The sequence below is a fragment of the Tasmannia lanceolata genome, unplaced genomic scaffold, assembly GCF_043159265.1.
Source record: "Tasmannia lanceolata isolate RefF3 unplaced genomic scaffold, GAP_Taslan_0.1 ptg000013l, whole genome shotgun sequence".
NCBI lineage: Eukaryota > Viridiplantae > Streptophyta > Magnoliopsida > Canellales > Winteraceae > Tasmannia > Tasmannia lanceolata.
In genome coordinates, this window is record NW_027518690.1 from 50197517 (window position 1) to 50223315 (window position 25799).

General features: G+C 37.6%; 3 protein-coding genes across 7 annotated transcripts; 2 read left to right on the plus strand and 1 right to left on the minus strand.

The window, feature by feature from the left end:
• The first annotated feature begins 3966 nt into the window (after positions 1-3966).
• Positions 3967-25554, plus strand: LOC143890486 (uncharacterized). 5 transcript variants are annotated; one of them, XM_077395193.1, is made up of 8 exons: positions 3967-4240; positions 4586-4737; positions 11347-11555; positions 17536-17676; positions 20332-20404; positions 21578-21745; positions 22849-22947; positions 23247-25554. In XM_077395193.1, exons 4-8 carry the CDS (start codon positions 17567-17569, stop codon positions 23352-23354), a joined length of 558 nt encoding a protein of 185 aa, XP_077251308.1. In that variant the 5' UTR covers positions 3967-4240; positions 4586-4737; positions 11347-11555; positions 17536-17566; the 3' UTR covers positions 23355-25554. The 5 variants fall into 5 exon arrangements, with proteins under 5 accessions (XP_077251308.1, XP_077251307.1, XP_077251305.1 ...); XM_077395192.1 differs by having other exon boundaries at positions 3967-4737; XM_077395190.1 differs by lacking the exons at positions 3967-4240; positions 4586-4737; positions 11347-11555 and adding an exon at positions 16910-17410 and having other exon boundaries at positions 22849-23009; positions 23247-23362.
• LOC143890485 (uncharacterized) lies at positions 6130-9129 on the minus strand. The gene is made up of 2 exons (XM_077395187.1): positions 8964-9129; positions 6130-7400 (listed from the first exon to the last, which is right to left on the minus strand). The coding sequence occupies exon 2, from the start codon at positions 7387-7389 to the stop codon at positions 6355-6357; it is 1035 nt and encodes a 344-aa protein (XP_077251302.1). The 5' UTR covers positions 7390-7400; positions 8964-9129; the 3' UTR covers positions 6130-6354.
• On the plus strand, positions 14662-15490 carry LOC143890487 (uncharacterized). The gene has a single exon (XM_077395194.1). It carries the CDS (start codon positions 14729-14731, stop codon positions 15326-15328), a length of 600 nt encoding a protein of 199 aa, XP_077251309.1. The 5' UTR covers positions 14662-14728; the 3' UTR covers positions 15329-15490.
• Positions 25555-25799: the final 245 nt, after the last annotated feature.

Genomic DNA, 25799 nt, shown 5'->3' on the forward strand with positions numbered 1-25799 from the left:
ATTCAATCAATCAAAAGGCAAGAAGACTTTTAGCACTGAGAAGTTGAAATAATGGAGCTTGTCATTCTCTTGAATGTAACAAGTCATTACTCCAGAAAAACAAGACAAAAGGGTTGTGGAGGAAAGCATTTCCATTAAGACTTACAACTATTTAGCCCTCTTTCTTGTAAGTAGTGCTCTGTGATTTTTGCTTTTCTACATACATGTATGGGCCCTGATGTAGACCAGAGAAAAACTGACAAAATGTTTAAAGACAAAAATATACAGGCCTTCAAACTTCTAACTTTCAAATCTTCTTACAATAAAAGCCATGGCAACCACTCCATTAGCTCCACTATACCAATCTCAAATAACAAAACTAGCTGACTATTTGGGCACTTCATTGTTTCTTACATGGATGTGAAGTCGTTTTTGGATATCTCTAACCATTTATTCTTATTATCCTATATAGAAAACCTTTAAAGTGCATTTTTAAAATTTATGAGCATGCAAAGGGTCAAGTTCCTTGTTGTGGGTCTTATAAAGATCTGTCTCCCTCTTCCCTACCCTCACATTTCAGTCTCAGACTCGAGAATGTACATTCACCCACCAATTGGCTAATTACCAAGAGTGATTGTTAGATTGATGAATTCCATGTAACTTACACACCAACTATGAACACGTCTTGAACACAACAGACAGTAACTCTGAGAGCCAGATTTTTACGATCATGTTCCATCAGTTTATTAGCTCTTTTTTTTTTCTTCCTAACCTAATTTTGCTTCCATAAATGCATGGAGCAATGTTTTGGGAAGAACGTAAATACATTAAAATTGCTTAAGTTTCGACATCAATAAAATACCATAAAACGGGAAAATAGATTGTGTAGATGTTTTGTATTCTATCAGGGACTCATCACTCTGGTGAACTAGTTTGCACGACACAGACGCTAGTATATATTGATACAGTGACATCAATAGATACAAGCCACATATTGGGGCTACGAGTATGCGAGTTTTGGTGCTTCTTGGCTAAGAGAAAGGCAGAAAAGAAATGTTGCAACCCTAGTATCAAAAGAGGGGAACTCTTCTCCTGTGGACGTAGGCACTGCCTAACCACACAAATCTTGTGTTTCTTGCTTTGCGTGTCTGTGTTTCTTGCATCTCATCCTGTCATTGATTGCCCATTGAGTTTGACCATTGTCTTGTAGTGTTAAAAGGAATCATTGCAATAAGGGGGGGTGATAGGAGGGCCTTGTAGTAGGGCATAATCGGTTGTCTTGTAGTGTTAAAAGGAATCATTGCAATAAGAGGGGGAAGGGGTGTAGGAGGGCCTCATAATCGGTTGTCTTGTAGTGTTAAAAGGAATCATTGCAATAAAGGGGGGGTGATAGGAGGGCCTTGTAGTAGGGCATAATCGGTTGGAAGGAATGCCATTTGTCAACCGAAGGTTTGTTCAAAGGCTTTGGGGACCACAAGTTTGCCAGGTCAGCAACCATGTGGCAAGTAGAGGATACCATGAAGAAATGGGATCACCTAGAAAGCATAAGAACACACAAGGTGTCACTTGATTGGGACCTTAGAGAACGGGGAATTTGGGAGGGGAATCTCCTTGCCATTGCTTGGATCAAGGGGGAGAAATTAGCGTGAGAAGAAGGGAAAGAACTCTGAATTAGTTAGGAACCTCTTTCCTTCTTGTCCTTCTGCTACAAGTTTGCTTGTAGAATTGATTCTCTCTTCCTTCTATACTGTTTTGTTTCTATTATATTTCTTTATCAAAGCATAGAGTTGTACGTTGGTGTACTGTGTTTCTTTCTTTCTAAAGGGTGTCCTTCCTTCTTAGACCTGTAATAGTTAGCAGAGTATTACCAATTAATTTCTAAATTGTGTTATTGAAAGTAGCCTACGAACTCTCTGTTACAATCCAATTCCTCACTTGTGTTTTAACAAGGAACAAAATCCATTCAAATCGTATGGATCCTTTAGTATCACAATGTCTTTGATTAGCTTTCCTTCTTTTGAAAGTGTCTTTCATCTATTCTCTCTATAACAACAGTAAGTTCTAACCAGCTTCCACAGGCTTTCTCCAATATTTCTCACACGAAATGGTTGTTGGACAATGTAGTTTTCCTTAAATGCTAATGTTACAGCAACCAGATCCAAGAATCATCTCCTTATCACTCTGTTTTTTTTACATCTACCTACAAGACTATGATGGTTAGATCTACATATATTTCATGGCTTTGCTTATCCAAACCTTCCTTAGCTTCTGATTGTTAAGGCAATCCTCATTACAGCCAAATCATGTTCCAATCGTTTAGACAGGGTCGGTCAGGATCCATTTGGTTTGCAAATTAAAGGTGATCCCTATCCCCATCACCAATAATATAATTATCAATATAACCATCATCTGATCATCAATAAAGTATTTGTGATAAAAACCAACTGGTGCACAATTTTCTTAATAGTTTCTCAATTAATTATATTTATTAAACTCTAGTTTGAATGAGGTTTAAAAATGAGATTTAATCATTTCAGCCAAAATATTAATGATCGTTTTGCAAATTCCTGCAACATAATTATACGAGAAAATATAAATATAAAGAGATAAGCTTATCTGCGCTCGAGTGCAAAAAAAAGAGGTGGGCCCACATTGTTGGGGGCATCCAAAGCATTCATTTGGAAGGCCCTTTCATGGATAGGGTGTCCACCAAAAATCAGCTCCATTGGATCATCTTAGGGTGTCCATTTGTGGCGTGAAAAAATGGGCAGATTAGTGGACAAACAGTATCTGTCCATTTTCACCCCCACAAATGGACACCCTATGATGATCCAATGAAGCTGATTTTTGGCACACACCCCATCCATGATGGAGCCTTTCAAATGAATGCTTGGGGATCACCCCAACAATGTGGCCCCACCCTTGTTTCCAGCACTCGAGCACAGATAAGCTATCTGCGCTCGAGCGCAGGATCCCTTTTCTCAAATATAAAATGATAGATTAATTTTGAAAATATTACATCACTAATTTTCTTTAAGAATATTTCCATAACACATATTTCATTTTGGTGCAATCGATCGTCAATTATTATAAGAATAACTATATCTAATTATTGTGCATCCGTTGAACGCTTTAAACACAATCAAATTAAATATAATTAGGGATTTGCTAGCCTCCTTCGCGCCCGTCCTTTGCATGTGATGACAGCCATCTATGTTGACTTTTGACAGATTTTGTCTTATTCATTGATGTGGCTGTCATCACATGCAAAGACGGGCGTGAAGGTGCTTTCAACGAAGGAGGCTAGCAAATCCCATATAATTAATTATAAAGTAATTGAATTTATAATTAAAACTTCACAGCTAATTCCTTAACCAATACATGTATGGCCTATGACATGTCAAAATAATCCTATGATTTAGCCGACACTTCTAATTTATTGGTGCCACACGTGTCATGCCGTGTCTGACACTACACGCATGTCCACACGTGTCGACACTACTTCGGACACTTTTAAATGTATTGCTAGGAGTGTTAGAATTAATGTGGGTGTATGGACATGTATGTGTAATAAACAATAATTTTATGTGTATGTACATGTCATGATTTCTAGATTTTTAGACGTCGTCATGTCAGACAACTCATATTTGTGTCGAAGCTCGACACACGACTCTGTATTGACAAATTATGATTATATGTACTTTCTATTTTAGCCGTGTCCCCGTTTCTAAATTTTAGATGTTTGCCGTGTCCGACACTCTGTGGCAGTGTCGACACACGGCACCCGTGTCCGTGTCCACAAATCATAGAAATAATCTTAATCATTTCCTCGTAATTTCATCCACGAGAATCTAGACTACACCCCTAACATCATCAAGAGATTGGGAACATATTTTTTGCACCAAACATTAAAAAAACCTATGAAAATATAAGGAAAGAAGTATAAAGCAGTAAAGAACCCTTTTTTTTTTTTTACTTTTTTCCTCTGAAGCCCTTTCCCATTCCTAAAATGAAGATGTGGCGTTCTGACTTTTCCTCTACATCTGTCACCTTGTAAGTTTGTAAATTGCAAGGCATAATACCAACAACACCCATCATCCAATCAATCAAAAGGCAACATGACTTTTAGCACTGAGAAGTGGAACTAATGGAGCTAGTCATTTTCCTATCTGCTGACAAGTCATGACTCTGGGAAAACAAGACAAGGGTTGTGGAGGGAAGCATTGCCATTAATACTTGCAACTGTTTAGCCCTCTTTCCTGTAAGTAGTGTTGTGGTTTTTGTTAGATTTTAATCATTTAAAGCTTTAAAAGCTTTGTTTTTTTAATTTTAATGTCTTCCATACAAAACGTTTTAGCGTTCTGAATTTAACGTATTTAATAAGTTTTTATGCATTGATACTTTTGGTTGCAACAATTGGGATTCATGGTTTATGGGAGAGATATTGAGGAGTGTACATATACTACTTTCATAGTGTATGCAAGAGGACTCTTCTTCCTCTTGGTTACAGATACACATATACACAAAAACCTCCCTCTCTATTCTCTTGATTTTCCCTCTTCTAGACTTGTCTTTACAACATATTAGTTTTTCCCTAATTTCAAAGGATTTCAAGAGTGTTTCAAGTGGGCAAATTGTTAGCATCAATCATGTTCGCAAGGTCCGAGCCGGTGTGTGCACACTGTCAACGACAAAGGATAGCAAATTGCATACCGATTGTGGTAGGGCAATAATCTATCTTAAGGGTAGCGTTAATCCGTAAGTGCCTCTACCACTCAACTCTCTTTCAATTTCATTTAATTTAGAGCATATTTGGTTTGAATCTTGCTTACGGATTTGTAGATTACATTCAAGATCATCGTCGGTAATTTTGTATTCTTCATTATAATTACATGCTATATCACTTGGTTTTGTTGAATTGATCTACTTAACCCCAACTTTTCCCAATAGTTTTTGCATTTCTGATTTCTACATCCATGTATAGGGCTTAACTTCGACCAGAGAGAAAAGATGACAGAGTGGTTGAAGACAAAAATATACAGGGCTTCATAGTTCAAACTTTCAGACCTTCTTACAATAAAAGGCATGGCAGCCACTCGATTAGCTCCACTACCAATCTCAAATAATAAAACTAACTCATTATTTAGGCATTCTATTGTTTCTTACATGGATGTGAAGTCGTTTTTGGTTTTTCTCTAAGCATTCATTCTTATTGCCCTATAGAGAAAATCATTAAAGTTCATTGTAATAATTTAAGAGCACAGAAGGGTCATTTTCCTTGATGTGGTTATTATAAAGATCGTTCTCCCTCTTCAGCCCGACTAGTAGCCCTCCCTCCCTCCCTTCCCCTCCCTGAAGATCTAAAATATCCCCTTATATTTTCAGTCTCAGCGCAGGGAATCCCAAATTTTTGGTGGTTTCATGGTTTCTACGCTTAGCTCTAAGTCCAAGTCAGTTCTGCGTATTCCGTTTTAAGCAAAAGATCGTATTTTTCTCATTAGATAGACAGTAGATATCATCGTTTTTGGTATTTCTAGTGCTATTTCCTGATGCATGTTGTTTTCCCCCGATTTAATGTGTCGGGAATTAAGCTAAATTTAATGTTGGATGTTGGGTTATGATAACACAATGTGTGATGACTGATGTATTTAGTTTTAATTTATTTTTTTTTATTTTTTTTTTACTTTATTTCATTGAGAATTGGGTTAGGTTTTGTGTTTTTGAGTTGACGTGGACATGTTCCTTGTGAGATTCAATAGATGCATGTGTGGTTTTTTCTTTTCTATTGTGTAAAATATGTGGATATTGCTTCATTTATAGGATAATTGATGCGTGTATGGATTTTCCTTTTAAGGTTTTTGCTTCTTGTTTAGGGATTGGCTTTAGATTTTTGTCCACTGTTTGTTCTCAAACGTGGTCGAATAGCTTTTTATTTTCTTCTATCCACGATCAATTCATGTAGATTTCATCTTGTATGGAAGATGATTGGTACTTATTGGTTTATAGATTGAAATAGTTGTAAGTGGGAAGTGAGCGCTATAGCGAAACAAGAAGCATAAGGAGTAAGCGGTTTAGAAATGAGAAAATGCAGGAAATAAAAAGCTCTAAAGTAAAGAAAAAACTTGTGAGAAGTTTCGCTCAAAGTCAACATGAAGAATGCAATAAGTTTCATTTAAAGTCAACATGAAGCATGCAATAAGCAGGGTAGGATGCAAACAAAGGTTGTAACATAATAATCAATAAATTTTTAAAATGTTTACCCAATTGTACTCGACAGGTTTTCGTATTTTGGAACCGATGCATGATCGCCACATTTTTTAACCATCTTGAATGTGTCCTCAATAAATATGGCCAAATTAAATATCCATTGATTTCTCATCCTGTTGTGTAATCGGACTGCTTATTAATCATCGTTTGAATATTTTGACTTTGTTTCATCAAATCTTCACATTTCTGACGGGCTTGGTTGTGCGCACTATTATGCCCTCCAACATGCTTTTCTAATTTTTCCTTTTTTTTCCAATTTTTAAATCCTTCGATAATAAATGAATCTCCTCCTCCCTGAGCTCCAACATAAGGCTTAAAAAGATAACAATATAAGCAAAAAACGGCTTCTTTTTCTATACTGTATTCTAACCAACCGGCATGCTCCTCAAACCAAGCAGGGTTGAAACGGCGTGACACTTTTCCAAACTGCTTTTGTGGAAAAATATGATCCTTAGGTTGATAAGGCCCTTTCTGTAAATAAGCTCTCCGAATTTGATCCCTTGCATTGGGATGATAATCAGATATCCGAATTCTTAATCCAGGATCTACAGGAAGATCTACAACATTAACCCCCACTCGGGCCCGCTTTGAATATGATTGTGCTAACTCTTCAGTAGCGTCAGAGCTTTGTTCAGGGTTCTCCACTACCTCGAAATTACTTTGTTTCATCAAATCTTCACATTTCTGACGGGCTTGGTTGTGCACACTATAATGCCCTCCAACATGCTTTTGTAATTTTTCCTTTTTTTTCCAATTTTTAAATCCTTCGATAACAAATGAATCTCCTCCTCCCTGAGCTCCAACATAAGGCTTAAAAAGATAACAATATAAGCAAAAAACAGCATCTTTTTCTACACTGTATTCTAACCAACCGGCATGCTCCTCGAACCAATCAGGGTTGAAACGGCGTGATATTTTTCCAAACTGCTTTAGTGGAAAAATATGATCCTTAGGTTGATGAGGCCCTTTCTGTAAATAAGCTCTCCGAATTTGATCCCTTTCATTGGGATGATAATCAGAAATCCGAATTCTTAATCCAGGATCTGCAGGAAGAACTGCAACATTAACCCCCACTCGGGCCCGCTTTGAATAGGATTGTGCTAACTCTTCAGTAGCGTCAGAGTTTTGTTCAGGGTTCTCCATTACCTCGAAAGCTACATCATTAAAATAAAATTATTTTTAGTTTTTTCAGCTTGTTAAATCAAATAACTATTGAAAGATTTGTCTTTTGACATAAAGATTCTTCAGTAACAGAAATGGAAAACAAAAAAAGGCTTGAGAATTATGAGAACACAATGACTTCCCTTTTTTCTCTTAATTTAAAGTTTGTAGTCTTTCTCCACAGATTTCCACTTGGTTGTTCTTGTTAGCCAGACTACATGGACTTGCAGTTCTCCATGGTCATAGGCAGTCAAAGTAGAAGTTAAAGTATATTAAACACTAATTGTGGAATAAAAAGGAATTTGCTTTAGTTAACTAAACACTAGAAGTAACAAATTCTTTAGTTAACTAAACACTAATTGTCTGCATGACTGCATCTTATCTGTTTTCAAATATGTACATATAAAGAGAATAAAAATATTTAAAAATTACTTTTGGGGCCTTATGTGAGGAAGAAAGATTGATTGATAATCATAAATAAGAATAAAAAATAAGGAACATAATCAAAATTATAGCCAAAGGCACCATAATATTGTACCAAAAAAATTTCAGGCTCTAGTAGAGAGACATTGAGAGGCCGTGAGATATTGAGAGATAAAGAGGGAAATGATCACTTTGTAAGCCATTAACTATGGTCACTTTGGAAAACATTAACTATGCATCACTTGGAAGCCATTAACTTTGGTCACTTTGGAAGCTATTAACTATGGTCACTTCGGAAGACATTATGGTCACTTTGGAAGCCATTAACTATGTATCATTTGTAAAACTATTTTAACCATCATTTACAAATGATAGTATTCAACTTCAAAATCAAGTGCATAGAAGGTTATATGAAAGCAATTTTTACAGGTATCCAAAGAGGCCCTCAGTCATCAACATGGCCATTTTAATGAAGAGGGTAAGCTCCATTGAGTGGGAGCTCTGTTGTACAAGAATCAGCCATTCATTTTTTGGGAATGGCTGAGATTAATAACACAAAGGGAAAATATTGACGTCAAACATTAACAACAGAACTGATTTGGACACGGAAGCCAGATGAACTCTTAGGCCCTGTTTGTTTTGGATTTTTTGATAGGTAAGCTGGATCGAACCTCTGACCTCAAGGTCGAAGGCCAGAGCCTTAACCATTGAGCTAGAGGCTCAATCCCCTGTTTGTTTTGGATTTTCAGAACCGATTGTGTTCAAAACTAACTTGTGAAACAACCAATTACTCCACAAGCTTAAGCTGTTAGAGTTGGTCAATCGTTTATACTTCGAGATGATTATTGGTCTCAAAATTACTCCATTTAGAAAAAGGTAGTAGCCAAAACCACTGAAACCTCATAATAACCTTAACCCTATTTTTATTCCCAGTCATTCATTATCATCCTAAAGCAAAGTTCTTTCAGTCATTCTATCAAATGGTTGAGATGCCTCTCGTTTCTGGTGAGAGAAGAAGGCTGAGACTTGAGTTTGAAGGACAAAACCAAAGGAAAAACGCAGAAAAAAACGAAAAACATGGAAAAATTGCAGACAATACAAGAAAATGCAAATAAGAAATGGTAATGACTTACCCGGATTGATTGAGCATTCGGCTTCTTCGTAAGGCTTTCTCGCACGGAGGAGTAGGCTAGAAATCGGCTAGGGTTTTTTGTGAGCTGATGGGATAGAGATGTCATAAAAATCGGAAGTGAATATAATGGCGCCCTTTTCTTCCCCGGGCAACCCTCTTAAAATGTAAAAAACTAAAAACTAAAAAGAGTAGCCATACACTCGAGGGGGTGTCCCGGTGGAAGAAAAGGGGTGAATGTATCATTTCCCCATAGAATTTATCAGTCTTAGGTCGGATTAAATGAAGGCCACACTGGCACCACCGTGTTTTGATAAGTGCACTAAGTCATCTTGTCTTTTACTATTTAAGCAGCTGTCAGCCTGTCAAAGACCATTGAAGTTCCAAAGAAAAAAGAACATAGAGGCCAGTTAAAAAGGGAATTTGCTAGAGTCCATCATAGAAGGCATTTCGCGGATGGCCTATTGCATGTGATGGCAAACACACAGGCTCACTTTTCAGCAGATTTTGTCTTCATTCATGAGGTGGCTGCTCTCACATGCAAGAGGCATCAGCGAAATGCCTTCTGCGATGGACAACGAGCAAATCCCTTAAAATTTGTGACGAGAAGTTTGTGCTTCCAAAGACATGGTGATGCCAATATAAGTAGCCTAAGGGCCCGTTTGGATGCTAAGAAGATTTTGATTTGAATTTCTCACATTTGCAGCCCTTTTTACATTGTAATTTGGATCGGATCAAATTCTTGGATTTCTAATTCAGCACCTGACATTGAAAAAAATCAGATTTCTAAATTTGCTGTGGAAATAAGAAATCAGAAATCCAAAGAAGTGGCATTTTCCTTCACCCTCTTTACTTCTCAACCTCTCCCCTCCACTAGGAAGTATCCCCTTCCCTCTCAGTCTCCCTCTACATGAGTTGCCGGATCTATTCAATTTGTATTCAAAACTCAATACCAAATCCAAATACAAAATGGAAGGTATCCAAACGGGCCTAAATGTATTTTTTGGTTACATTCGTATTTATATCATTGCTTTGTAGTTGGTAGCAGTCGAATACTTGGTTTTTCTTCAGACTCATGGTACAAGATTTCATTGGCCAAGAGTTTAGTGAACTGATATTTGCACTACCAAGTTTTCACAATGAGACAAACTCACCTTGTCTTTTCCTTTTTAATTCGCGTTGAGAGCTTTTTGGGAATAGTAATAGCTTTTGATATTTCCCTCAGTAATAAGACAAGGTGAGCTTCTGTCATTATGAAAACATGGTAGAGCAAATATCAATAGCCTTTTTATAATAATTTAGGGAGATGATAAATCAGCCGCTTTTGTTTCACACTCCGCCCACTTTTACGGATCATGTGACTTTACAACTGATAAGGTAATCCCGTTTCTATCCTCTCTCAAATCTCGTTTTCATATTTTCTCGTCTATTTGGGAGGGATAAGTCATGTAAGAAAGAATGATAATTGATCTTGGGAATTTGCTAGCTAACTTCTCACAAGGCATTTCGCGGATGGGCTGTTGCATGTGAGAGCAGCCGCATAGGCTCATATTTTGTCTTTTTAATTTAATTCATCTGAGGTAGCTGCTCTCATATGCAACAGCTCATCCGTGGCCCTTATTTAATAGTTTTAAGTTTCACATTTGCGGTTTAGCCTCTAGCTCAACCGGTCAAGACTTTTTCTTCATTCTCAGCTTACCCACCAAAAAATTCACATTCATTAGGGTTTAAATAACCTTGAGGACCACCCAAGTTTTCCCGTTATAATTGAATATAAAAACTTGAGGAATGCTAGACTCACAGGAGCCCTTGCAAAAAATCAGGCAAAGGGCGCCTTCATTGGTCAAAACTGCTTACTGGTTTTGACCAATGAGGGCGCCATTTGCCTGATTTTTTACAACGGGCTCCTCTGAGTCTAGCATTCCTCTAAAAACTTATTCTTGATTAATTGAAATGGGTTATTAATTTAGTTTTCGGTAAGACTAAGAAGTGATCAGTTTGAAAAGAGATCTAATCCAACTGTAGGCCCCATAGTTTCCCCCGTTGGAAAAAAGGTAACAGTCCTCTTGGCTTTTCACATGTTAAAAGGACCGATCTCCCATGTGATGTATGAGTATGACTACCAATGACATACCATACGACAAAGACATTTATTTGTTCATAGACATAACCCAACCCTACAGCGCGTGAAACACCATAGCTTTAGAGAACAGATGCGACTCTTCTTTGGGAACCCCACACAGAAAGAGGACTCCAAGTGCAATCCAATTAGGCATAGTTTCAAACAGGCTACTGGTCTTCAAACCTTTAAATTATAATTCAGCTTGCCTTTTTTTCTTTTTTAAATTGGTTTCCTAAAGCTTCTTTTTTTTTTCTTTTTTTTTAAGACGTAGGATGTCCCCACCCCCTTCTGGAGTAGAACTAGTCCGTACGGATACACGCAACGACACACTCACCACAGGTATCAGGTAAGTCGGAGGCAGGATTCGAACACTCGTCAATAGGGAGCAAACCCATGACTTTCTGCCGAAGAGCCAACGCCTCGGTGGTTTCCTAAAGCTTTTTGACAACTCTAATAACCCTTGGCTTCATCAAGGTGAATTAATTCTTTAATTATTTTTAAATTTTTTAGTGAGTTTTCATTAATTCTTGTATTACTTTTCAATTTTCTTGTGCCACTATAAATGCATTTTGATGATATGGATCCTGTGGGGGGGGCCTTATGGTTGGTTTTTTGATCGGGCGCCCTTCAGTTTAGCATTCCTTGGACATTTTAGTTAGCCATCGAGAATCATGTTATAGCAAAAAGTAAGTTTTAAAAATATATTTCATGTAAGTCTCAAAATACAACCATTTAACATCCTTTTAGTAATTCTAAAGGGCATTTTCAACAACAAAGAGTTTTATTTTAGATTGCCATGATAAATAATCATAATCGGCATTCTCCTGTAAATAGAATGGGAACAAAATTAAAATTAAAATACTAATTCAAGAAATTCCTATAAATATTTCATTCCGACCAAGGCAGAATCAGATTACCGCCTCTCAGGACTAGAAAAAAAATCCAACATTTTCACGCTTTAATTTCTAATTTCGCCCCAGTGTCAATTCCACCCTTGATTCCATTCATTTTTTTTCTTGGCACCAAATGTTGGAATCTGGCAATATTGGGATAGGAAGTCGATTCCGGTATCTAATTCCAGCAATCCAAATGCACCTCAATGGCATGTTTGGGTTCAGGGAAAAGGAAAATTATGGAAAGTAATATTTTCCTAGAAACTTTCTTATAGGTTTCTTCTCTTTTTTGGATTTTCTTTATCCTCTGTTTGGTTCCAATGCATCCAAGAAATCCAATTCGCACACCTAAAAAGGAAAATTCCCACGTAAAAAACAAAGAAAAAGAAACAGATTCAGCCGGAAAACCTTAACAAACACAGAAAATATCGGTATGTTGAAAAAACAGGATCTCCCTCGTTTCTCTCGATATCTCATAAAACAACACCCTAAATTGGTATGTTCAAAAACTAGAATCACATTTTTGCACTAATCCTATTGATGAACACCATGTCCTCATCATATTTTATGAAAGAAAAATACTTATCTTGGTTTTAGAAACTTCTTCCAATCTGATGATATCTTCTTCCAATCTCAGCAAAGATTTATAGGGTTTTCGTCGAGTATCTTCTACTGCCTTTGCTGTTATTTGTAGGAAGTAGAGCAAATGTTCAACCATGTTGGATATAGTGGTAGAGGGCGGAGGGATTTGTTGTGTGTGTGTGAGAGAGTTCAAACCTCCCGGGTAGCAAAAATCCACATGCAATGGTCAAGTTCAAACCTCCCGGATAGCAAAAATTCACATGCGATGGTCAGCCCAAAGTGGGACCACATGGGCCACACGTGCGGGGGAGTGTTAAAGTATAAAAGATAAATAACACCTTTCTCCAACAGCTTAAGCTTTTGGAAAAGTTGGTAAGTTAACATCGCCGACCACATTAGATACGCACACCCGACTCCCACTCGGACTACCTAGCATTTCCTTTGTGTTCAATTCTCATCTTGCTTCCTCGTGCTTGACTTGAGTGTCATAAGCTTTCCTAGAGTTCCAACTATGTGCGCCTACCTTTGTCTATCAGGACACAGGACGAAGCCAACTGTCTCCCTGCCCGAGCCAGATCGAGGACGGGGCCCATCCGTACATTCGAACATATTTGAGCAGCATCAACTTCTATAGACTCTTTTAAAGACCACCAGTAACGACGCCCATACCAGTGGTCGCACTAGCACGACGCCGTCGTCACATCACCGGCTCATGAGACACAGGACCACCATCTAAAAAACAGAATCCTCGACTCCATTTCAATAACAATTAACAACAAACAAATCCCCAAGCAGGTCGTTCATTTTAAGAGATGTGTAACCCATAAAAGGAGTCTTTCCCTCGGGTTGTGAGGCATCGCCTGTTAAAGTATAAAAGATAAATAACGCCTTTCTCCAACAGCTTAAGCTTTTGGAGAAGTTAATAAGTTAACATGGTATTAGAGCCCTCAGAGACCACTTTTGTTTTTTTATACTTTCATTGAACAAAACAAAAGCAATCCCACTAAAAAAATTAAAAATAAAATAAAAAACAGACCAAAACACCTTTATCTTTCCCTAAAAGCATCTTTGCCTTTCGCTTTCCTTCCTCTAATCCCTATGTGACTCTCTATTCGAATTAAAAGGTCTACTGTCAAATCTGCCGAAAGAGTTGTTCACACGGTGTCTCTACATACATGCTAGTACATAAAAAAGAAAAAACATCTAAACCATTCATTTGTCCCACAAACCCACTTAAATAGGCCTGCCCTAAAAAACATCTCCACAGGATGAACCTAAGGCCATGTTAGCTTTGGATTTTGAGAATTCATTTTTAGCCAAAAACGGATCATTGAAATTTCATTTCATTTCATTTTGACTCCAAGAATCGGTTTGAGGCTCACAATCAGTTGTCGTAATCTAAAACCAATTCTAAAATCATAAATTTCGGAGCACTGCCTATTTTATTTTAGTCAGGGCCCAACTAATGAATGGTTTGGAAGGGGAGTAATATATTCGGGGCCCAACTAATGAATGCTTTGTAAGGGAAGTGATATATTTGCCCCTCCTTTCTTCCCCAGACGACCCCCCTTAGGGTATATATGACTACTTTTGTACAGTAGAAGCTGGTGGCCCCCATCCAACAATGAGGGCCCATGCTTGTATGAACATGGGACACTATAAAAAAATAATAGAAAAGAAATTTATAAATTTACCCTTAAAATTCGGTAATTACACCCATGCTTGTGCGACAAGTTCTGATAATGGGACGAAGTCACCTTGTTAGCATCCAAAGAAACAAAGCCAGTCGTCCAATTATCAAATTGGGATTTGCTAGGGACCATCGCAGAAGGCATTTCCTGTTGCATGAAAGAGCAACCATCTCAGATGATTTAAATGAAAAAGACAAAAATCTGTTGAAAAGTGGGCCTTTGTGGCTGCTCTCTCATGCAACATCCGGCATGCAAAATGCCTTCTGCGATGGTCTCTAGCAAATCCCAAATTATAAATCAGCTTTTTTACGATCCCAGAAACTCCGTTACATCATCTCCATGTCACGTGACCATCACGTGCCGACTAAGTCCAACCTGATTATTATCTCCTTCCGACATTTATAAACGCTAAATACAACCAAATTTAACACGCTTTCACTCTCAGAAAAGCCCACTCAACACTCTCTCAAAATCGTAGAGAATGAATAAATCTCAAAATCCTCCACCCCAGTCAGGGCGAGGGAGAGGGGGTGGACGTACCAATTTGGCGTCGTGCATCGTAGCCACAATCTTTCTAATCTTCGTAGCTATCGTCATCCTAATCATCTTCTTCTCAGTCTTCAAACCCAAAGACCCAAGAATCTCCGTTAACGCCGTTCAGCTCCCTTCCTTCTCCGTCACTAACGGCACCGTCACCTTCACCTTCTCCCAATATATCTCCGTCCGAAACCCTAACCGTGCCGTCTTCACTCACTACGACAGTACTCTTCAGCTCCTCTACTCCAACAATCAGGTCGGTTTTATGTTCATTCCCGCTGGAAAAATCGCATCCGGCAAGACTCAGTACATGTCGGCAACATTCTCCGTCAACTCGTTCCCGTTCGCCGTGTCTCCGGCGGGATTAGAGGAGCATGGTCTGGATGGATTCCACGTGGGGCCCAGCTTGGTGATTGAGTCGAGATTGAGCGTGGAAGGTAGGGTTAGGGTTTTGCACTTTTTTACGCACCACGTGGAGGCTGGTGCCGGTTGTCGGGTCTCGATTTCCGTCACTGATGGGTCGGTGTTAGGGTTTCATTGCTGACAAAGATCTGAGTTTTTTTTTTTACGAGGAGGAGAAAATTGTAAAAATTCTTTCTTGTGCTTTACTCTTTTGTTGTTTTATATTTCAATTGGGTGGTGTTTCGAGTATAATTTAAATTAGATGAGCAAAATTACTGCGATTTTGCTGCTGTTTCAAAATTTTCATCTTTTTTTATCAGTTTGAATTTTTTTTTGGTGGGATTTTTCTAACTATTTATCTGTTTCTGAAATTTGAAGCGGAGGGGAAGATAAATTTTTAAACTTTTTTTAAGATCTTGGAATTTTTCCTTCTTGTCAGTGTTTCGAATCGGACCGTAACCTTGAAAGGACAAAAATGCCCTTCGATCCCTTGAACAGTAGTGGACCGGGTATTTTAATTTTTTATCCCGGGATGGGTCGGGCCCACCAGAGTCATCATGAGAGGGTGGACCCTCTCATGATGACTTTCTTCAATTCCATTCCACTGACAAATTTGGCCTACTGATATTTCCACTAGAGGCCAGGACCGTGTTTTAATAATGAGACGCGAACTCAGCTTGTCTTTTATTGTTTAACCAGCTGTCAAAAACTATTCAATTCCCTATAAGGTCTAAGCAGCCAATTAAGAAAGAAAAGACAGGGTGAGTTCGTTGTAGCAAAAAAAAAGAGTAAAATGATATCAGCATAACCATGGTTTAATAATTACGCAAAGAGGAATGCTAAACTCAGGGGCGCCCTTGCAAAAATGGTGTGAAAGGGCGCCCCCTTTAGATCCAAGTCATCATAATGTATTAATAATAGTTTAGGGAAATGATAAATGCGCCCCTTTTCATCGCTTGGGACACCCAGCTACATTGTTTTTTGGTCGGTAAGTTGGGGTTAGGCAACAATATCAATAAAGGAAGGACGAAGATCCTCGAGGGGAAGGTTGAAACCAGAACAAGGGCCCTCAATCTTTGCAAGGAAATCCGCGGCCGAGTTTGCTTCTCTCCAGGTGTGTGAGAGATGTGCCATGATTTGAAGGAGGAGAGGAGCTCTTTGATCTTGTACATAGTGGTTAGTTTCCTCCATGGGCATTGGTATCTCCCTTCGATGACTTGAATGACGACTTTGGAATCAGATTCAATCCATAATTTATCATATCCTCTCCTTTTTGCCAGGAGGATCCCCTGGTATATTGCTTCAATTTCCAGGCTTTGGATGGCATCAGGCTGCATTGTACGTGGCAATCAGGTCACTTTATTCCTTAAATGTGAAGACATCCCCTTTGCACTCGTAGATACACTGTAGCCGGGCGTCCCAAGTAATGGAAAGGGGTACATTTATCATTTCCCTAAAATTCAAAGGATGTTTAATGCATACGGTGAGGTGGATCCAATAGGGTATCCTTTCATCCCATTTTTGCAGGGCACGCCTGAGCCTAACATTCTTCTTGCATAAGGGCAGCTTATCTTGTAAGAGCTTTTTGGAAACTCTAATAGCCATTTGACTTGACAGCTCTTTAAAGAATAAAAGAACACAGATGGGTCGGTGCAATTATAAAAAACATGGTTGTAGTGATATCATTTCCCTTATTTATTCCTATTTTCTACTTCTTTTTAGGCATCTATATAAAAGGGAATGATATATCACCTCCCTTTCTTCCACGTGCCACCCTTTATAGTGTAAAAAGAGAAGCCAAAAATACGCAAGAACGGGTGGCCTGAGGAAGAAAAGGGGACGAATATAACACCTCGCCTAAACGTGACAGAGCATCATGTGTGAAGTGCGGGAAGTCATAGGTGGCACAATGAGAGGCAACTCGGGTTTTATAAGCTAAAACCTGGATTTTACAATCCTTATAAAATCCAGGCTCTAGCTTATAAAATCCAAGTTTTAGCCTGTTTAGATTATAAAATCCATGTATCCAAATGGGTAGTTAGGGTTTTAGGGCAAAATCTCTACAGGTGATTGGACTGTACTGGCTACTACAGAGAGAGCCTCAGCAGCATCCTCATTTTCTCTCTGATTTCTTAGGGTTTTAGGGCAAAACCCCTGTAGATATTATCTTGCAAAAGAGAATGCCTCCGTTCTACAAGGAATTGGAGTGTACTGGTTATTGCAGGTTTCTCTCTCTGTTTCCGTCTTTATTTATTTTTTGTTACTTCATGTTTGAAATTTGTTTCTTTTTCTTGGTTTCTCATCTGATTTTGTTCTTCTTTTATCTTCATATTGGAATTGGAAATGCAGTTGTGGATACTGTTGTGATTGGGAATGGGGGATGATTCTTCCAGGTCCTTTCTATCTTGGGTTCTCTCCAAAAGGCTTTCCTATGCGCCTCCAGGGAAGAAAGATAGGACATATCGATAAGAAATTACCCTTGATTTCTAGGTATTGGTCCCAAACAACCATATTTATCTTTGAACTATATTTTGATTCTATCCCTTATTCTCTTTTTCTTTCTTTGTCATATGTGTTGAATCATGCTCAGTTTCTTAAGTCTGTTGCTGTATCGTGAAAATTTAATCTGCTTTACTTTTATTTTATCAGCAGATGTGGATTTCAATATGTGCTCTTATTTTTTAGTATAACACACACATCGTTTACCTTAAAAAATTTTCAAAAAAATATGTGCTCTTATTTTAATCCTGGGTTTTTAAGGTTAATCTTGGATTGCTAGTCTTTTCACTTTTGTGGTCCCCTAGAGATTTTGTTGATAACTTGACATGTATGAACATGAGTGGGACTCAGAACGAATTTTAATTGTTTTTTTTTTTTTTTGAAGATTCAAGATGTAAAGGATCAATTGGGAACCCAAGAAAGATTACCTAAGTTTGTGTATCCTGCACCCACTCAAACAGAATTAATAAAGTCAAGTCCTTTTTCGTGCTTCATAACATCATTTATGGGTTCCAATTGCAGTCATTACCCTATTTAACTTGGCTAAATATTTCTGTCTTCTGGGCCTTCCCTCTAACCACAAGCTATTAAGCTAATCCCCAAGCAGTAAATTTCATTTCTAACTCAATCAGAAAGGAAATGAGGGAAATATTATTCTATGTAACTCAATTTTGTCTCCGTCTTTCTCAATGTCACTATTTTTTTTTACGAGGGAAATATTTAATACAAATTGCATCTGATATGTATAATCCTCGTGTTCTAGTTGTTATCTGAGTGCATCTCAACGTTTATGGAAATTACGTTTATGGAAATTAAATAGCTTATTCCATCCGGTGTCTGGGATCATCTCGACAGCGTGACAATCCTCCTACGTCAAAAGACCCATAGAAATTTCTAACATATAATGCTCAGTCATCAACGTTGTACAAACTCTGTTTTATTTTCTTGTGCTCTTGTAAAGCTGGGGGTGACCATCTCGGTCTCTCCCTTTTATTAATGAAATTTGCTACCATTAAAAAAAATAAATCAACGTTGTACAATCCACGCCAACCTTTAATAATTTGATTGATAATAATTTCCTTTCCAATGTAAATCTGTTCTACAGAATAGTGTGAGCCTGCTCCACTGCCTAAATTTGGGGAAGAAGTGTGAGAACCTCCCTTTAGCTATCATATTGCATTCAATATCTCCCTTTAGCTGGACCATCGCTTGGGGTGCTTCTTTTTTTTTTTTTTCTTTGAATAGGTAACGAATAATATCTCCCTTTATCTGGACCATCGCTTGGGGTGCTTTTGGAACTAGCTTTGTCGTATTCCAAGGGTGAGGACTGTTTCCTTTGCTTTTCATTACACCATTCACGAGGTATGTGTATCCAACCATCTTCTCTTCAAACAAAATGGCTGTTTTGCTTAAATAAGGCCTGCAAATTAATGGATAGTTGGGCCAAAGAGAACCCATTAAGCAGAATTGTCGGATAGATGTTTCTGAAATTTAACCATGTCATTTGCATCTAGAGAAGACTTTGTAGGATAGACTTTGTAACTTTAAATTCTAAAAAAACTAAGAAGAATAGGATTCACCACAAACATTCATCTTTCATTTCCGATTGGTTGATGAAAAACATTTCATGTTTCAACTTTAAGCACAGAATTAATCAAAGGTTATATTACTAAAGAAATCAACTAAGAGTGAAAAGCCTCAGTGAAGATGTCAAAGGTAGTTACTGGTGGTGTTAAGTGCTTAGGTGTTCATTTGCAGTGGTTGTACTTGTGTAAGCCTCATTCGCCGAGCAATAGAAAATTATCTATTAATAAAAATAAAAATATGCGAGGAAACTTATAGAATATTCAAGGCAATCAGGTAATCATTTACTATCCCTGTTAGGCTCATTCATGTCATCTTCTAATTTTGCTCAGTGTGGATGGTATTTCTAAGAAAAATCCCCACAACCAAATGTACTTATATTTAGTTAAAGGAGAAATCGGCAACAATAATGAATCTAAGTTAATAAAATCCTCAAACTACGATGATCATCATCAAAACAAACATAAATGAGTTACCATTCAAAAAAAAAAATATATATATATATATATATATATATATATATATATATAAATGAGTTTAATTAGAAATCTATGACTATTTTTTTTTTGAAATGGCAGAATAATATTATAAAAGAAAAAAAAAAGGGAGTGGGCTGAGGAGGACCACAACAAAAAAATCTATGACTATTTTTTTCTTTCTCATTTCAAAAGATAAAAATAAAAATAAAAATCTATGGCTAAGTCTTTAATATGACAAGTTCTATACTCTCACAATCTCATTATTAAATGAGTTTAATAATGCAAAAACCGTTTCAACAGCTCTTAGCCTTCCATGAACATTATTATGAAATTCTTGTTGAGCTTTGCAGTAGACCAAACAGTTTATTTCAACATGCTTTTTTGTATGTATAAATGCAGAAACTCCTTACCATTGTATGGGGGGGTTACATAGATCAAATAATTGACATTTTCCTTTGGTATGAGATCAGATTAAGGACTTCTGGTTAACTTGATTACTTATTTCTTTACTAAAGATTTGTGTATGGCATCAATGATGGGGCGTTAACAAGTTTGCTTACTCAAGATACATATTTTGAGGCAGGTATTGGACAGCAACAGAGTTGATTGGCGCACCTTACTATGGATTTACTTCTAATGGAAGTGTTCCTGCCCAGGTTGGTTTGTCTTTTAGTTCATGTGGTGAAGTTGGTAACTGGGTAAAATTAGTTGAGGTTGCGGTTGTGGAATAAGACTACTGCTAAATGAATTAACACGGATCACTGCTTTCCTTTTTCTCATTAGGGTTGTATGTCAACACATGTGCTTATTCTTTTGCTCTTTTTCCGCCATAAGGTAATAAAAGTGAAATTGTTGATGGGTAATGAAATTATCCACTTGGAAAAACCTAATGACAAAGGCTATATTACTTGGATGAAATACAGGTGCCCGACGTGTACTGGGTGCTGGCATGTTTAGTACACTGTCAATGTTGTACCGAATCTGAAACACCCATCCTTTCAGTCTCTTACTGATCTCACTTTGTACTACACTAAAGTTTGGGGTTGTTGAGAGCTTATAGAGTGTAAATTAGATTTACACTAACTATCCATGCTATTCCTTTTTTTTAATGGCATCCATGTTATTCCTTTTAGTAGAGTGTTTTTCTTAGACCGGAAAATGCCTGCCATTGTATCTGAGGCATTTCACATTTGACAAATTTCTGTATGTAGAGGTTCCCTCATTACTTTGAAGTATGAACTGCATATATTTAATAGTGATTAGGTGTAAGATTGATAGATGGTTTGAATTTCCTATTGCATCTCCAAACTACAGGGTGAAATGTGTTGGTCAAAAAGAGTATGGAGTTAATAAAAAGAACGAAATGAAAGAATCTTCAATGGGATAAAATCTTCACCAAATAAGTTATGCACTGAGGCGAGTAGGGGGTTGGGGTAGGATGTATCTCTTGACCTTCCATTCTGAAGGTTACCATATTGGGTGGTGGACGAAGAGTATTCTATCATATCCACTGCAATGTTGTATTTGTTTTATTTTTTTAACTTTTAACCATAGAACTTTGTCTGTTGGGTGCATAATAAGGAAAGTATTTCTATGCAACTCTTAACTGTTTAGCTTTTGCTTTTCAATCTATTTGAGTTTACTAGGTACACTGATCTTTTTTTTTAATGGCTACTCTGATCTATTTCTGGAGTGCATGTCCATGAAATTCAGTGATAAATTGACTCAGTTTAATTCTGAAACACATACCTATAAAACTTGATGGATCATTTTGACGACTATTGTAATGTAATAGCACTATTAATAGAAAAAAATCCTCACGTTTGCAGGCAAGGCCTCCTATTCTCTCCAAAGATGCATTGCTACAATACCAAAAATTACCTGGCCGCTTGTTGCTCCCATGGAGGCTATTTCCGAGGCATGGCACCATCGCAGCAGATACAAACTTCTATCCTTTCGGGACATGCATGCATATCCCTGGTTATGGCTGGGGCGAGGTATGAGATATTATCAGAATCATTCATTAAAGTGAATTAAATTCATTGATAGAATGCGAGTAATTTGGTTCGAGATCGCTGGAACAAGCTAAAATTCAAATTCTGAAGCGGACCTACAAAATATCTTGTATAAAGACAGACTTTCTAATTTCACGGCCTCTCTTCTTCTTTCTTTTTGCAAAATTAAAACCCTCCTGGTTGTTGCAGATCTCCTGGATCAGAAAGCATCCCCTCTAACAATAGTTAATTCATTTCTTCATGGTCATGAATAATTTTCTCATGATTGAAATCCTTAAAAAATGGATTTTTGCCTATTAGTTCCTACTTTGCAAAATATTATCTAATTAGTCATTAAAAGTCGTCTATTTGCTAAGAAGTTTAAGTTTTCAAAAAATTAATTTCCAATGCATCCTTATCACTAACCTCCATTAATTGCTGTCTGCTTTTACTTTTAAATTTAAATATTTACCCTTTAACAGAAGACACCTACTCTATAGATGATGGAACCCACACAAAGCCGTGAAGAATGGCGGAGTCAAGGTATGGGGCATGGGTTTTGTTTTGGGTGGAGGAGAAAGGAAGGGAGAAGAGGAATGGTCTAGGAAGAGGAACAGTTACTCGGGAGGGAGGAGAAAATGTGTTTAAAATTCCAATCAAGGAAACTAATGATTTAAGAAATATGAGTAACAGCTAATGGACGGAAATGTCAGTTAGGGATGCTTTGAAAATTAGTTTCTAAAAATGCCACTTCTTAGCAAATACATAATTTTCAATGACTAACTGGATAATATTTTGCTGAGAACAAATGGCAAAAATCCATAAAAATGTTACTTTCTCATGATTGAAATCCTTTGATTTCTCTCTATACTTTCTTCTGTCTTTGTACGTCTTTCCAAGTGGTTAACCAACTACATATGTTTGGCTTTTCCTCTATTTTAGTTGTGCTTTGTCCTGTTTGCATCTTGAGCAGTGGAATAGCTTATTGTGGATATTAATCTTTCTAGTTGCAAAATTATGTCCCTGAGTTTGTTCAAACTTCAATTGAGATGTCACAATCCTTGACTATTTTTTATGCTGTCATACAAGTACTATTGATATTTCAGGTTGAAGATCGCGGTGGTGCTATTGTTGGACCTGATAAGATAGACCTCTATCATTGTTCCCATAACGAGGCACTAAGATGGGGTCGGAAAAAGCTTCAGGTAGAGATTCTTGTACGACTCCAGGCTACATTCGCCGCCTCCTTTCATTCCATAATGGACAAGTACATGTTTTTAACTAGTTTTTTTTTTTTTTTTTTTTGAATAGTATGTTTTTAACTAGTTTCATCAGGATAAGTTCTAGGATTTAAAATCTATTATAAAGACTTCTGTCTTTTGTCTTTCATTTTGATACCCACACGCATAGGATCCTTGTACAACTTCATTGCTATATTTGTTTTTCAGAAAACCATGGAAGGTGCCTGGTTTGATGGAAAGCTTTTTGTGCCAACAAATTTCAGGTGAAGGTCGTTTTGCCTGGAGAAGGACCAATTGACAACTTAAAAATCCCAAGACCCGTGAAGGATGTGCTTAAAGGATTAGCATGGGTGTACAATATCGTGTTCTAGCTCTCCCAGTCACAGTTGCATTGCTTCCTTGTTGAAACCTACCCATCTGTAAACTACTTCCTTGTCCTCCCTGGTGGACCGAGGACATGTAGATCTCTAGCGTTGCTTCGATTCCTCCTGAAGCATCAGCCACCTTCCTCTCCTTCATTGCCATGATCCTCTGTATGGATTCCCTAAATATCTCAATCTTCACAGTGTCCTTGCTAGTTTTTTTCGCTTGAGGAAAACCTAATGTCATCAGTGTGTTTAGTACTAAACAAGAGTCCTCATCGATCTTGTACTTGTGCAGCCTCATGTACTTATTCATATTAACCCCATTGCCTTTTCCTCCCCAAGCGCGCTAGAACTTAAAAAACGATCCCTTTTTTTGAACTCTGAAGCATTTAAAAACATATCTCGTGGAATAAAAGAAGGAAATGATGGGAGATTTTTGTGTCCCTTTGGACGTAAAATATTCTCCCAGTAAAAAAAAAAAAAACCATTGCGCTGATAACAAAAAAGCATAAAGGCTCCTATTTCAACATGTTTAAGTTCAGCATGCATAGTTTCGCAAGACCTACTCGGCTCCATCGTGCTTTGCAAGACCTACTCAGCTCCATCGTGCTTTGTAAAGGAAAAGGTTTGTCATCATTCTCGGCAAAGATCCCTTGAAAATTGTTTATTAGTTTTGGGAAGGTGGGGATCCAACTCCTTTTCTAGCATTTCCACCCCATCCACGTGTTTACATGACTTTTTGTGCAGTGACAAAAAAAAATGGTCTTTTTCATGGATGCAGTTGGCGTTTTCTTACCTTCTCTGATCTAGTGATTTTTTGTATGTTTCCGTTTATTTCCTAAGAGAGCAAGAACCAGTTATGGTTATGGTATTTGACGATTGGGTATTTGTGTGAAATAAAACCCCTTGTTAAAGAGGAAGGAAAGTTGGTCCGGGTTGGGACATATCGTATCCTGTCCAATAGTTGCCATATGTTTATCCTGTTGGGTGTCTCTTAAGTTGGGTCTGTTACTGGGCCTCTCTTCTCTTTGAGTTACTTGCATGTAGTTCAGAGATCGTTTATTTTGGCTTCAATGAGAGAAGAATAGCTCCTTAGGAGGAAGTTCCTGTCTACATGAACATTCTTCCATTAAAAATCAACTGTTGTGTTGCTCAATGCTGTGAAGTGGTCTCAGAGCAGGATCTGATGAATGGTGGTTACAATCTGGTATATGATGGACATTGACATCCAACAGTTGAAGGAAACAACGATAACTATAGCCACAACAACTGCTCGATTGAAGAACCAGTTGATCGAGCAGGTGTTACAGAGATCGTACAAGCAATATAGGTGCATCAGGAATGAGAAAAAGGGGCGAAATGTCTTGTCATGGTTCTGGACCAGGGCTCCAATTTGCATCTAATGGTGGTAGGAACCCTTTTACAGAGACTCAAATGCCTTCAGACTGGAGGACCCCTCTAGAAATGAATCTGCTGGCTATTAAGTTGATGTTTCTAAGCTACAAGGGTGAAGAAGATCCCAAATGTTTGGTTGCAAATGGTGGAAAATTTCCAGCGAAGGTAAATGCTCAAATTTATGAATCACATTGCATGGTGCTATGTTTGAAGTAGATTCTCATGAGCTACCATTGGAGGGATGCGATGTTGTATCAGGTGCTCAGTGGCTACAGACGGTGGGGCCATTTTAGTGAGGTTTTTCAGTTTTCACATTCAAGTATGCAATTCCAACTCATGGATGGGCAGTACACTTTGAGAGGAAACCTGAAAGGTGACTATGGAAATGGTAAGAATTCATTGAATGGAGTGCACTCTGAAATCCAACTTAATGTCATTTCAGTACATAGAGATTACAGCCAGAATCAGAACTGCAACATTATACGTCTGTATCTCTGCACTTTCTGCCCCGTGCCATCCCCGCGATTCTGCTGAGAATAAATATGGATTAAATCAGGTTATTTTGATCTTGGGCTGCTATTTGGATCGCTATGCAAGTCATCAATTTCTGAATACTCCACTTCCGATCTCAATGCAAAGCTTGGAAATGGGGTAGGAATGTCCCTGAAAAATAAAATTTCAGACTATGTTACTAGAGAAAGTGACAGTTACAGAACATCATCATCACAAGTATGGATTATTTGTTTGTAACAAAGTACCAGTCCCTGGCATAGTATGGATTATCTGATATAAAATGCTTAAACTGCGCACATGAACCAATTTACCTTTGTAAATATTATTCATCTATCATTAAATGTTAAATTAAGAAAAAAATTTACTTTAAAAATTCAACCATATAATTTTCAGTTCATTCTGTGAATTTTTGGTTGTGTTTTCTTTTATTTATTCTCAATCTTAAAAATCTATTAAGAATTCAATTGAAAAATAAAATGATAGGATTTGCAGAAATCTGATATGAAGCTCCAGTTCCGAGCAGAATGATTTTCCAAGAGACAG

What these genes read in the sequence shown, in the direction of transcription:
- LOC143890485 (XM_077395187.1), bottom strand. Translation starts at nt 7,389, where the DNA reads ATGGAGAACCCTGAACAAAACTCTGACGCTACTGAAGAGTTAGCACAA.
- LOC143890487 (XM_077395194.1), top strand. Translation starts at nt 14,729, where the DNA reads ATGAATAAATCTCAAAATCCTCCACCCCAGTCAGGGCGAGGGAGAGGG.
- LOC143890486 (XM_077395189.1), top strand. Translation starts at nt 17,367, where the DNA reads ATGCCTCCGTTCTACAAGGAATTGGAGTGTACTGGTTATTGCAG. An exon ending in AAATTACCCTTGATTTCTAG is followed by an intron (nt 17,677 to 20,331) that starts GTATTGGTCCCA and finishes ATTTTGAGGCAG; the next exon opens with GTATTGGACAGCAACAGAGT. An exon ending in GGGGTCGGAAAAAGCTTCAG is followed by an intron (nt 22,948 to 23,246) that starts GTAGAGATTCTT and finishes AACAAATTTCAG; the next exon opens with GTGAAGGTCGTTTTGCCTGG.